The 14,167-nt window shown below is 38.1% G+C and overlaps 1 protein-coding gene across 3 annotated transcripts in view; it reads right to left on the bottom strand.

Moving 5' to 3' along the window:
- Positions 1 to 14,167, bottom strand: part of ANO4 (anoctamin 4) — a 242,626-nt gene that overhangs the window by 134,533 nt on the left and 93,926 nt on the right. Inside the window, exon 3 of one of the 3 annotated variants that reach the window (XM_014530041.1) lies at positions 2,511 to 2,597. The exons of 1 other annotated variant lie outside the window; for it this stretch is intronic. In XM_014530041.1, coding sequence (XP_014385527.1) covers positions 2,511 to 2,597 — 87 coding nt within the window. Of the gene's footprint in view, positions 1 to 2,510; positions 2,601 to 14,167 lie in introns of all 3 variants that reach the window. One more of the 3 variants, XM_005882339.2, reaches the window with a different exon arrangement.

Here is a 14,167-nt window from a genome sequence, read left to right on the forward strand (position 1 = left end):
TAAATAGCCCAAATCTTTCCTACCAGAAATAACACAGGCTATGTGAGCAACTTCCCAAACATATTTAGCATAAAACTTAATTCTCAACATGAAAATAATAGATTAGAAAATTCTTAAACCAATAAAAAATTTGATTTGCATTTTAAAGTGAAATAACACTTTCTTTTTCTTACTTTTAAATTTAAATATTAAGTACTCACAAACTTATACTCTTCTATCTGTTCATAACAAATTCACCATTCTAAACTATAAAGCGTCATATACAAATGTCTTTACTAAGATGTGCTAACAAAAATTACTATAAAAATAGTCTCATAAACATTTAGTTAATTTTGTTGTAAGTTCATTCAGCCCTAAAAATATTCATCTCCTGACTTGCAGGGAAGCCACTGTATCATTTATTAAAATATTTTCTTATTGATTTTTATAGAGGAAGGGATAGGGATAGAGAGATAGAAACATCATCCATCTGCTGCCTCATACATGGCCCCGCTGGGGATCCAGCCTGCAACCTGAGCATGTGCCCTGATCAGGAATCGAACCAGTGACCTCTAGGTTCATGGGTCAATGCTCGACCACTGAGCCACAACGGCTGGGTTAAAATATTTTTAAATCCTTTCAGCACTGTATGCTTTATCATCTTTCACATCAAATAATGTAATTACATAATTTTATACCTTTCCATGAAAAGTTATTTTCTGTCTAATATCTATTAATTTGGTTTTTTACTTTTAAAAAAGATTCATTTAATCTTAAGAATTTATTTAAGTTACAATCAATCTGTATCTACTTGGCCCTTAAAAAGGCAATTTCCAGTCAAATTAAATCAGTACTTATTATTAATTTGATTTTTATTCTCCTCGGGAAATTTTTCTCTTTTCTTCATGAACCTATTCTGAAGGGACTGTCCAGCCAGAACAAATAGCTGGTCCTCTTACATTCTTCATCATAAATATTTCAGCCTCATCTTCTTCAACTTTAGGATCCTTCACCTATGTGTGTTTAAACACCTAAACTGAGCACATTCATGAAGGAATTAACCCTCCATTCTAGTTTGGTCTCCATTATTTATCAGATGACCTTGATACTTTACTTCTCCCACCCTAAGTTGTCCAAAAAGTGGAGATAGTATCTCATAAGGTCAGGAGAGTAGTATAATGACAAAAGGGGATGACTAAAAATGCTTGAAATTGTTTATTAAAAACTCACATACAAATGCAATGTCACAAAACTCATCGTAGCAACAACAACAAAAAAATTGCATTGTTTCTTTATGCAATGCAATGATCTTCACATCCAAATCCTTTAAATGCAACATTGTTATTTAAAGAGGAACATCATTATCTAGAACTAGAGGCCCGGTGGACAAAATCCATGCATGGGGGAGGGGGGGGTCCCTCAGCCCAGCCTGCACCCTCTCACAATCCAGGACCCCTCAGGGGATGTCCAACTGCCAGTTTAGGCCCGGAGATTGGGCCTAAACCAGCAGTAAGACATCCCTTTCACAATCCGAGACTGCTGGCTCCTAACCGCTTGCTTGCCTGCTTGCCTGATCGCCCCTAACCCCTCTGCCTGACTGCCTGATCACCCCTAACCACTCACCTGCCTGCCTGATCGCCCCTAACCACTCGCCTACCTGCCTGATTGTCCCTAACTGCCTCTGCCTGCCTGCCTGATCGCCCCTAACCATTCGCCTGCCTGCCTGATAGCCCCTAACTGCCTCTGCCTTGGCCCCCACCACAGCAGCTTCATCCAGAAGGACATCCAGAATGAGGTCCGGAAGGTCGTTCAGTTGTCTGGTCTAATAGCATATTATACTTTTATTATTATAGATTAGAGCTCCAATAACAAAACAGAAATATTAATGACTTAGTATGTGATATTGCATCATCCATCTTTAGGGTTAAATCTATAATTAGATTAAATGTATTAATTATGGAAAAATTCCTAGTGAAAACCATAAAACACAAATAAAGTAGCCTAAGAAGAGTAAACCTTGATTAATCAAAATTCTTAGAAGAGAGGGGCTCACTTCTGGGTCACAGCCCATCATCAGTGACTCCTGATGCCCATTTTAGAGAAAAAATTCTTGAATTTGGCTTACTGCATCAACACTTATTTCCTACTACTTACATCTCAGCAAAGGAATAGTATTCTGGTTTGTTACAGATTTTTCATTTGGTATGATTAACCCAGGAATCTAAAAAATTACAATACCTAGTGATTTATTAAATAGCATAGCATATTCCATATACAGAATTTATAATTCCACTAAGGTTTTCCACCAGGCTTCTTCAAAGACCCCAATATTATGTGGTTCATAGTTGTATAAATTAAACCTGCATTTCACTAACCATCTCTTCTGGTCTCAAACTATTTAACCCATATCTCCTTTAAGACGTCATTGCATATTTTTTAAACTCTAGCATCCAAGGTCTCTAGTTTTAGGGACCCCTCCCAAGTATTATAAAAGTTTTTTACAATAAATTTAAAATTTGAGTGAAACTTACTTTCTTGAATTGCATTAAGAATCTCTGAAAAGTCCACATCACTCTTTGGGCCGTCGGGGAGTATTTGCATATCCAGCTGGTAGCCTCCTTCTAGAGAAACGAAAGATATTCATGGAGTTTGCACTGGTTATCAGAAAGCCCAGCATCACGTCCCAAGGAGAAGCAATGTCAAACTCTAAAATGAACAGCCAGCTGCTTTGCCAGGAATTTTGGATAAATGATTCTTAAAAAATGAGAAACATTACCAGCCATTTGCTCCTCATGGGATCAAAAAGGTTTAATTGTATTTCCAAGGGAAAAATAAGGCAACTACTTTATTAAAATACCGCATACTTGCTAGTATTTATTGATGACTTCCTGGGTAAAGATTATTTCACAGTAGCCTGCACCCAAGGCTATTTAAAATTAGTTTCAACCTTTACCTGGCTAATAAATGACATTCAACACAAACATTTTATGATACCATTTTCTTTAAAATTATAATAATTCACTTGTAGGGAAAGATTTAATATTCTTGAAATCACAGAATAAAAGGTATCATGATTTTCCCCCTCACAGTTAGGCTTTCCTGCTATATCATGTATTTTTAAAATTATATCAGAATATTTTTATTTATTGTATCATGTAATTGTCTGATGCATTTTTAGTGCATTCAAAAGAAAGATGATTTTTATGCTGGCCCACATACTTACAAAACACTTAGGGAAGTCAAAGAAACCAAGATATCAAAAAGCCACTTTATCATAAACAATAATAAACCCCTGAATGCTTCATAATGTACCAGTAAGAACAGCTCCAGTTTGAGGATTCTGGAAGGTATAAAAGCCAGTGCTAAAATAAATAGACGAACAGAAGGTGGCATGCCTTAGCTTCCAGTATTTTTGTAGAAATAATTCTTTCATATGCCCAGGAATTATTCTTAGTTTTGAATAAAATTTCAGTTACACCCCGCCAACCCCCTCCCCCCAAATCAAGAGGAATAAGACACAGTCACTGCCTTATGGGGAACACTCTTTCTAGGAGGGAAATGGACACAAGTAACTTAACATTATAGAAGGTAAGCTTTAGGAGAGCAGGAACTTTTGTCTTGTGCTATAACCCAGTACTGAGAACTCTGTGTGGGGGCACAGAGTAGGACCTCAACTAATGTCGAGTGAGCCAATAAATGAGGCTCTGCAGTAATTATGAAACAAAGGCAGTAGAGCTACAAGTAAAACTAAAGGCTCAGATTCTGGAGTCAGGTAGAGCAGCACTCAAATTCTCATTAGGTAACACCAAATCTCAATCAATCTTAGTTTCCTCATCTATAAAACAGGGATGATAGTAACAGTCTCACAGAGTAGCCAGGAGGACTAAATGAGATAATGCATGAAAAGCCTTTAGCTATATAACATAGTCAGCACTCAGTAAATGGAAGCCATTACTTTACCATCCATAATCATTTATTAGAGCAGCACAGGCCTTTATATAGAAACTACATAGCCACTAAATAATGAGAAAAAAAGCATAAGCCAGTTATTTGGGGCACCGGCGTGCATTTCAGTGGTTGTCAAGCACTGCAGACACAGCCGTGAACTTGGTAAATGCATGTGTGCAGCTGGCTCACTGCAGAGTCTGAAGTTACTTATAAGACTTAGCTCAATGGGACAGAACAAAGATGCCTTCCTGCTGGCCCAGATTTAAAAATGGGTTATTTGCTTTCCCTTCCCATGGCCAGCTACTTTGAAAGTTCTGATGCTGTTCAACCTCTACGAAGGCCAATCACCGTTGTTCTGTCCAATAACCAAAGGCTTCACAATGAGGGGGGACACACACACACACACACACGAGAATATTCGGTAATGCCTATTGGCCATGCTCTGTGCTATGTACTTTATTATCTCATTTAGTCTTTATAACCTTGAAAAGGAGGTGTAATAAGAAGCTGTAATTTGCACAAAGTCTCACCGCTACTGAGCTATAAAGATGCAATACCAATCCATGCTCTTAACTAGTCTTTAATACCACCTCTGTCCAAGCAGTCATAATATAAGCTGTTAGAAACAAGAGAATTGCATTTACCAATAGCCCCTACATTCTAGTACTTCAAAAGCCATTATGTAACCTAAAAAGCAAATGACTTCCTAAATAGACTAATAAATGAAGGCTAATTTATTTACTGTCACAGTTAGCAATTCATAAGTTCAAGTAGTAGTTATGACTACTAAATAACTACAGTCTATACTAATAAAAGGGTAATATGCTAATTAGACTGGAGAGACTGGACGTCTTCTGGACGTCCTTCCGGATGTCCTTCCGGACAAAGCCGCAGCGGCTGCGAGGGCCGAGGAGGGCCGGTGGCCGGGAGTGGCAGCAGCAGTGGGGTGATGGGGGTGGCACCTTACCCTGATTGGCCCGGTCGCCTCCCGCAGAGGGAGGCCAGACTGTGGCTTAGGCATGCTCCCTAAGCCATCAGTAGGACATCCCCTGAGGGCTCTTAGACTGTGAGAGGGGGCAGGCCGGGCTGAGGGACACATCGCCCCGCCCCCGTAGTGCACAAATTTTCATGCACCGAGCCTCTAGTTTTTAATAACTAAATTCTACAAAGTGTTAATTTTTTTTTTTTTTTGCTGGAAGACATTTTAAGAGGAAGTCATAAAAGAAGTAATATAAAGGAGGCATTCAGGTCATTAAAGTCTGTCTTTAAAGAATATTTAATGATATGGAAATACTTAATATATAATGAAAAAGTGAGGAAAGTGGATACAAGGAAACAAGTTATACATATATCTCAAGTATATTTTTTTTAAAAAAGGCCTTTTATGTGACTAGAAAAAAAAAGACAGAAAAACACTCCAGTGGGTACAGAAGTTGTCTCTCAGTTGTGAAATTATGAGTACATTTCTGTTTTATTCTTTATCAATCCCAGTCCTAGTCCCTCCAGTACAACCTCTTTTAAGAGTTTGCATTATTACTTCTTTGGACACATTCATGTGTGTATCCTCTTTGTAATACTTTAAGCAATAAAAAAAATAATTTAAAAAAGAGTTTGCATTATTACTTCTTTGGACACATCCATGTGTGTATCCCATTGTTTCTTGATCAATTTTATATATTACTTTTTGTTTTCTACTATGATAGAAGACAATATAACTTATGTTACTGCCACTCTCCCTTGCTCTACACCCACCCATCAAATCACTACAAATTACTATTCTTAGTTACTATATTATAATGCCTCAGTTATTAAATTTAAATTTCTTGTTCAAATATAGACAGTTCTATATTTTCAAATTAACACAGTGCTATAAAAAACAGATTTTGACACTACACTGACCTGAATTTGAATTCCATTTTTATGTGACCCTGAGCCATTAAATAAAGAGTCTCATTGTTCTCATTTATAAAATGAAGAGGTTAAAACTTGGGGGGGGGGTACTCTATTAAAAATTATTAAAAATAATTTGGCTCATACTGTTAAATCATCATGGTACACTAAAATTTTATGTGAGCCCTAGCCATTTTGGCTGAGTGCTTAGAGCATTGGCCCATGGACTGAAGGGTTGCATGTTCAATTCCAGGTCAAGGGCACATACCTTGGTTGTAGGCTTGATCCCCAGCCCTTGTCAGGGTACATGTGGAAGGGAACCAATTGATGTGTCTCACATCAATGTTTCTCTCTCTCTCTTTCTCTCTCTCTCTCTTTCTCTCTCTTTCTCCCTCCTTCTCTCTCTTCCTCCCCCCCCGCATCCCTCTCTTCCACTCTCTCTAAAAATCAATGGAGGGGAAAAAATCCTCGGTTGAGGGTTAACAACATCAACAAAAATTTATGTAACATATTCCTCCTTGGCACACTGACAGTCAATTCCAGGTTTAGGGCCTAGATTAAACAACAATAAAAAAATCAGTTAAAAAAAAACAAAAACAAGAAAACAACCCTGTAATTTGGACTTGGAATAGTTATTCCATATTTAAGCAGAAAGAAAGGAAATTGTGACACAGCAAATCTTACCTTCCCCATGAAACACAAGAGATGGGGACTCGGTATAGGCTTAAGGGGACAAATGGTATTTTCTGTGATTTCCGCATAATAAATGATGCTAGATCTGAGCTTCTGTCTCTACATGCCATTTATCTTCTGAAATAAAAATTGGTAGTTCCTGTCCCAAGAGGCATATTTAATATCAATCCTCAAATGCAGCATATTTCACAGACTAGGAAGCAGTGATATTTCAAAACGGAATATAAATATCTAAAATAAATCCTCAAACGTAATATTTTTGAGCTTAATAGGCTGCAAAGACACCATTTTTGAGACGGGGAGTCTGCTTTCATTTCCCCATAAGCGAACTCGATGACAGGGCTAAGGCAGAGGACGGTTTTAAGAAGGGAGGGAGGTACAGACAGTCCCTGCATCAGCCAGTGTCCAAGATAAATCTTTTAAGAGGGAAGAAAGAAAATGAATTCAGTTCTTCCGGAGGATCTGAAATTGAAAACCCTAGATTTACTTGTGGGACATTCCACTGGTTCTGGAAAAACGTTCCATCTCTGTTTCTCAACTTTCCAAAATCTACTTAGTGAGCCATGAGCTAAAAGGCCTTGCAAAAGAGCATGCTGCCTAAGTGCTACTGTAAAAGACACACTCTGTTTATATTAGTGTTGTGTAACTATAAATCGAGTGATATAACAGATCTTTTTTTTCCTTACAGCATAAAGCTCAGTTTTATATGAGTAGTGAAGATAAAACAAAAACATATCGGTTCACCCACATTAGTCACTACAAAAGCTACAGATATTTATTCAGATGATTAACACTGAGTAGTTTTAAGGACCCAATTCAGGACTGGGTCCTAACTGGAGAACCACATTTGGCTAATAGCGGTCAGATGCTTCCCAGCTTGAAAATGGAAATAATAATCCCACTCCTTCTGCCAGTGCCGGTAATGGCTGGGCTTCTACAAAATTGCTTCCGTGTGCCCCTGGATTGGCAAGATAGTCACCTCCTAAAGATAAGGCATCCCTGCACTAGGAGATTCAAAGGGGGCTTGGGAATCTGAGCTTCAACACTCCAAATGGCAGGACGGATCGGATCGGATCGGTGTGTCCTGTGGGCAGAGCTCGGTGGGGGTCTTCCAATCTCTGGGATGCTGAGGTCTGTTGTTATGATGACAGGGACTCACAGAGGGAGGGAAGAGAGTAACGAAGGATTAGGAGGGGTTAAAGAATAGAAACCATGAAACTTTCAGCATCACTATCATGCTATTTACTCACTTAACTTGCATGATAAATCCAGGCATCCAGAAGGTTTGGCTGGATAAATGAGTGAGTATGTCCTTACAGGACAACAAGCCTCATGACAGCTTGTACATCATCAGCCTCTCGCTTCTCAGTCAGGGAGTTAAGTAACAGAAGTTACCACTAACTGATGGCCATCGTCAAGGGTTTAGGCTAGGCTCAGGGTTTAGGCCACTAGTTATAGTTGTATAATCTTAAATCTCTCCAAGCTTCTTTTTTTTAAAAAAAAAAATTTTATTGATTTCAGAGAGGAAGAGAGAGAGAGACATCAGTGATGAGAGAAAATCATTGATCGGCTGCCTCCTGTATGCCCCACACTGGGGATGGAGCCCACAACCCAGGCATGTGCCCTTGACTGAGATCAAATTGCAACCTCCAGGTTCATACATAGGTCAAGGCTCAACAACTGAGTCACACCGACTAGGCTCCAAGCTTCTTAAATAATTTGATGTAGCACAGGCAGAAGATGCCGTTTTAAATTTCCCAAAGCACAATATTCTTTCCAGAAATTAATCATTTGGTTTTCTTCATGATTGCCTTTTCTATAGTTTTCCTTCATTCACTTTGTATGTTCAAAAGGTTGTGAAAAGAGTCTTGGGAAAATTCTATCTAAATGCATCATATAGGTACAAATATTTGCATATGTTCCTCAGGAAAGGGAAAATGCAAATATCAAAGGGAAGAATCTGGTATGTATTTTTAGACATAAGTTTGTTATTCAGCGTATGATAGCAAGGAACACAGATACCAATGCCCACATTCACCAAGGCCCAAAATAGCTTGTTTTCCTGAGTTTTCCCCTTATTTACTAACCTCACATCACACATCTCTAAAGAAACACAAAGAGGAAGTGATTCAAATGAGGGATGATTGGTATTATTTCTACACCATAGCACTAACTGTTCGTGAATATATCACACTGACCTTCAATGCAATGAGAAATAAAACATAGGCCCATTTAAGGAGCTCTTATCATTTTTTATTCAACACTAGAGGCCTGGTGCATGAATTCATGCACAGGTGGGGTCTCTCCGCCTGGCCGGTATCGGGGCTGATCAAGGCCCTCTCACCCAGTCCTGATCGGGGCCGATTTGGGCCGATTGGGGCCAGTGGCCAGGGAGGGATCGCGGGAGGGTCCGCGGGAGGGCTCCAGGGAGTGTCTGGCCCCATCTCACTCAGTCTTGATCAGCAGGACCCCAGCAGCAAGCTAACCTACCAGTTGGAGCATCTGTCCCTTAGTGGTCAGTTCATGCCATAGTGACCGGTCAGTCGACCGCTCAGTTGGACACTTAGCATATTAGGTTTTTATATAGAGAGATAATTTCAAAGCCATGTGGAAGATCTTAACTTCTGACCACACCAAAAATCCATCCCACAAATAGGAAAACAAATATGTCATTTCATCCATGCTTCTATTCAAGAATCTATTATAGGATCTAGGATCTATTCAAGAAGGGCAGCCAGATTCCTTTGGCTGCATCAAGAAGCATCAGCCACAGTTCTCAAAACAATGTCTGTTTCCAGATAATGTGACGCGAAAACATCAAACTCAACTAATTCCCATCTTCAAGAAAAAGAAAACTGTCACAGTGAAAGGTAAAACAACAACATACAAATAACAGAAAAAAAACGAACACCCATAAGAAATTAAAGACATAAGTCTTAGTTTGCGTCTATCAATAACTAATTTTGTACTTTGGGGCAAGCAATTGCATTTCCTGAGTCACAGAAAAAATACAGGTAATCCCACCTCACCCACGCTGTGAAGACCAAATGAGATGTAGGAGAAATATTCTTGAAAGCCTTTCAGAAACCATGGAGCAGCATCTAATGTAAGGTGGTGACACCAAGATTATTGTTGTTGTCAAGATTGATTATACATTTAATTTTTCCTTAATTATTTCCCCCTAAAGAATGAGTTGAATTTTGACTCACATCTTGGCAGAATCAGGGGCAAGTCGGCCAAGAAAGACTTGTCTGTTGGCTGTCTTTCATTTTTTAAATCTTTCCTTAATTGCCCCTCATCTCTCACTCTGGTACATCCCCACAGACTCTGGTACTTCTGGTCTGTTTATTTGTTCTTTTTTAGCACATGGAATTCTGTTTAATAGTAGAAATTTTACATTGTGATAGCATCTTTTTAAAAAAAATATACATTTTTTTATTTTTTTTAAACCTCACCCAAGGATATTTTTCCATTGATTTTTAGAGAGAGTGTGAGAGAGAGGGAAAGTCAGAGAGAAATATCGATGTGAGAGAAACACATTGATTGGTTGGCTCCTGCATGAGCCCCAACCAGGGTCCGGGCTGGAGAGGAGTACATGCCCTTGACTAGAATCGAACCCGGGACCCTTCGGTCCACAGGCCAACACTCTATCCACTGAAGCCAAACTGGCTAGGGCTGTGATAGCATCTTCAAGGTCAAGTTGTGGTTTGGATGTAAAAGCACTGGACTGAGGATTTATTTCTACTATAATTGCTGATTTATAAGCAAAGTGAAATGGCCATTTTTGATGCTATCTTTAAAGAGGATTTATTATCTTTTTCCTAGCCATTGAGTTTTTGTTTTGTTTTGTTTTGTTTTTTCACCCCATGCAAAGGATTTATTTTCTGCAATTGGGCTAAAATATGGCACTGCTGTGTATGGGGTGAGACAGCATACAAAAGGCACTGGCTGAGTTCAGTCCGTTCTCTAATTTGAGCCCAGGCCTTGACATGAGGGTCAGAAAATAATCTTTGAAACTCAGGGAAGTAGAATGAGTTTTGTTTGGAACTAGAAAAAGGGAGCATGAAAAAACAAAGGTCTACTGCGGAGCAGAACAAAAAACAAGCTATGAAGTGGAGCATCACTTATATTGAAAAGAAATAGTAACCCATTTGAGTGACTAATGTATCTTTTCAATGGAACCCTAATGGTTTCTTCTTTAGTATGGTCTTCTTCTGCTAATTTAAATTTTCCAAGGCTTTGTTTTACTAACTTGCTAGAAAAATTGCTATCAAATTGTTTGAAGAAGGTAACAGCACAATGAATGAGAGAATCAAACCACCAAAATTGAAATCTTGCCTCCGCCAATTATTGACTGTATGTCCTTGGTCAAGTTATCTAACTTCTCTGTGCCTTAGTTTCCCCAACCATAAAAAAAGGAAAACAGCATGAGGATAGTATGAGAATTAAGTGAGATAATGAATGCAAATAGCTTAACAGAGTTTGAGATTGGAACTATGGGAAAGTGCTTAACAAATTATAGCTGTAATTTTATTATTATCAAATGTTTAATTATTTCTGTATACAGACAGTACTAGAGATATGCTAGCTCACTGGAAACAATAATATCTTAAAGTTTCTGTCCTATATCATCTTGTCCCAGCATGTAAATGCCACAACTACATAAGAGAAAAATAACCATGCATAAATGGGGAAGGGGCTGCTTAGGTTTTTAAAAGAGATAAAAGGAGGTTAAAATTACTTGGGAAAATAATAAAACATATCAACAAACCATCATTTTACATTGGGTGGGAAGACATCAACCATAACCCATGGACACAGACAAAAGGGTAGTGAAGGCCTGGAGCGGGGGTGGGAGGGCGGCTAGAAGAGGTTAAGGGGGGGAAGGGGGATATGTAATACTTACAATAATAAAGATTTTTAAAAAATCATTTTACAAATTCTACGAGAGAATAAAGGACATATTCTGTGACTAATGACATTTCTCTAGGATTATATGATGAGCTTCACAGATAAAGGAAAAGCAAGAGAATAACTATTTTAGATTTCAGAAGGTTTCTAATTCTATTTTATATGGCATAATCGTTAAAGTGGGATAATTTGATCCATACCCATTAAATGTTACAGTTTCCAATTCAAAAACTGCAATCAATGCTTCAGTTTACTCTGTTCTTGACCCTTAAAATATAGTCCCAACTCCGATGCTCTTAATACTCTCAGTACTGGCCTATGGATGGGAATAGAAAATAATATTCATTAATTATGAGTGGCTAAAAGATAAAGTCAAATGAAATCGATACACAAGAGAAACATCTGACACAATCAGAAGGAAAGAGAAGCCATACAAATACAAGAAGAAGGTGAACGGACCTGTGTCCGTGTACAAAATGAGAACTCCTCCTACTGGTATCAGCACAAGTTAACTGGGAAATGGTCTATGGTGCAGTGACCGAAAAAGAAATGATTAGAAAGATTTGTATGCCCAGGCATACAAAGCTTCAGAATTTTGCCTGTGATGATGGTGACAACTAAAATGATCACTACCATTTATTACTGAGCACCTACTATGTGACAAGGATCATATTGGGCACTTACATGAATGAATTTGTCATAACAATGCTGTATAGGGTTGCCAGATATTACACATAAAAATATAGGGTTCCCATTTTAAATTTAAATTTCAAATAAACAACTAAAATTTTCTTCTTATAAGTGTGCCCCATGCAATATTTGGTACATTAACCAAAAAGTAATCGTAGTTTATTGACATTTAACCATGAGTTCTGTATTTCATCTGGCAACTCTAACACCATGAGCAGGTATTAATATCCTCATTTTGCTAAAGAGGAAACAACTTCAGGGCAATTGGGTCATTTGGTCAAGTCTGTATAGCTATTAGGTAACATATCTGTGTTCATAATATCTAAGCACAAAGCTTGCATTCATAACCAGCAAAATTCACTGTCTCTCTTATTATGCTCTTTGCTCTATCAAGATGGCCATCTCCCCATCCTCCTGTTGAAATCCTGGTTGACCTTCAAAGTCCAATTTTGCATCCTTTTTAATCTTTCTTAAATTTTCCACAATAGGAATGTTCCCATACTTTATTTATATTTCTTCCAGCCATTAGTACAGTTTGGCTTCTATTCTAGCAGGTTAAGTTCAGATCCCTGCAGTGGGCATTCTTCATGTCTATTTCCTTTTTCTAACATCACATCTCTTTCCTTCTGGGGAAGTGCCTTTCCCTTACTGCAGCCTGGGTGGGAGGAGAAACCAAAGGGTCCTATCTCCTATTATAAAAGCTGAAGGAGAGGTCTCCTGCCCCATCCTTTCTCTCATTAGATTCTACCCAACCAAGGAAAAGGAGTATGGCCAGTAGAACCTCTGTCCTAGGTCTTCAAAACTTGAGCCAAATAGTGCAAAACTTAAAAAATAGTAGTTCAGTGTTGAGTATTGAGTGTTGACCTATGAACCAGGAGGGTCATGGTTCAATTCCCAGTCAGGGCATGTGCCCGGGTTGCAGACTCCATCCCCAGTAAGGGGCATGCAGGAGGTAGTGGATTGATGGTTCTCATCATTGATGTTTCTATCTCTCTATCCCTCTCCCTTCTTTTCTGAAATCAATAAAAAATATTTTTTTAAATTGTAGTTCATTTTTTCCAGATAGTTAAATAGTTCTTTTCTTAGTTTCTGTTCCTTTTGCAAAGCTGGTTCTCTAGGCTTTCTTTCCATATCATTCAGCTTTAAATTCCTTATTTGCTTGGTTTAAATAATTGGCTTCAGTTATTTATAACCAAAGAACACTGACTGATCACCAATTTGGACACAACTGAGAGCTCCCTAAGGACAACATGATACAGTTCTACACTGTATCAGCCCTTAGGAAGTATTTTCCAAATACATAGTTAGCACATAGTAGGCACTCAGAAAAGGTTGTAGACTCTAAGGGAAATGAACTAAAATAATCTAGGGCTGATGGCACAGAGATCTACAAGACTGTCTTGCTCTGTCTTTTCATATTTAACAATAGGTTTTCAGAAAGCACTTTGGGAATTGGGATTATTAACTTTGTAAAAAGTAGATGGATGACTTAATAGGCCTCAATATGGCTAAAATGTCCATGCTGCCTCTAAGATCTATGACTCACTACAAATTAGAAACTCAGTTGAGAGCTCTTGTGTAATCTCTCAACAGAGCCATGATGCATTAGTCTAAGTACACTACAAGTAAAAGAATGAAACTAAAGAAGTCCCATCTACCTTGCAGAATAATGAGTTTTAAATATGTATTTTTCATTTTAATCACTTTTATTGATTCATGCTTTTAGTTTGTATTCATTTAAAAACAAAGTACATTAAATATATCCTCTTATTGCTCTATAAATGCACACAGTTCATTCTGTATATCAAAAGTAATAATAATGGTGCTAAAACACCAAGATGGTTATAAAAATGACATCCTAGCTTCAAACATAGTATTGAACAGTCCAATTTAGAACAACCCAACAAAATACATAAAAGTGCCACATATGAAAACATACAGTGTGTATCTCTTCTTCAGTACTGGGCTTATACTTGATCTTCTTCAAAAACACAGTAGGGCTTTTTACTCCCTGAAAAGGGTTGACATATGCAAAACAGTGCAAATTATAGCATCA

This window comes from Myotis brandtii, unplaced genomic scaffold, assembly GCF_000412655.1.
Source record: "Myotis brandtii unplaced genomic scaffold, ASM41265v1 scaffold708, whole genome shotgun sequence".
NCBI lineage: Eukaryota > Metazoa > Chordata > Mammalia > Chiroptera > Vespertilionidae > Myotis > Myotis brandtii.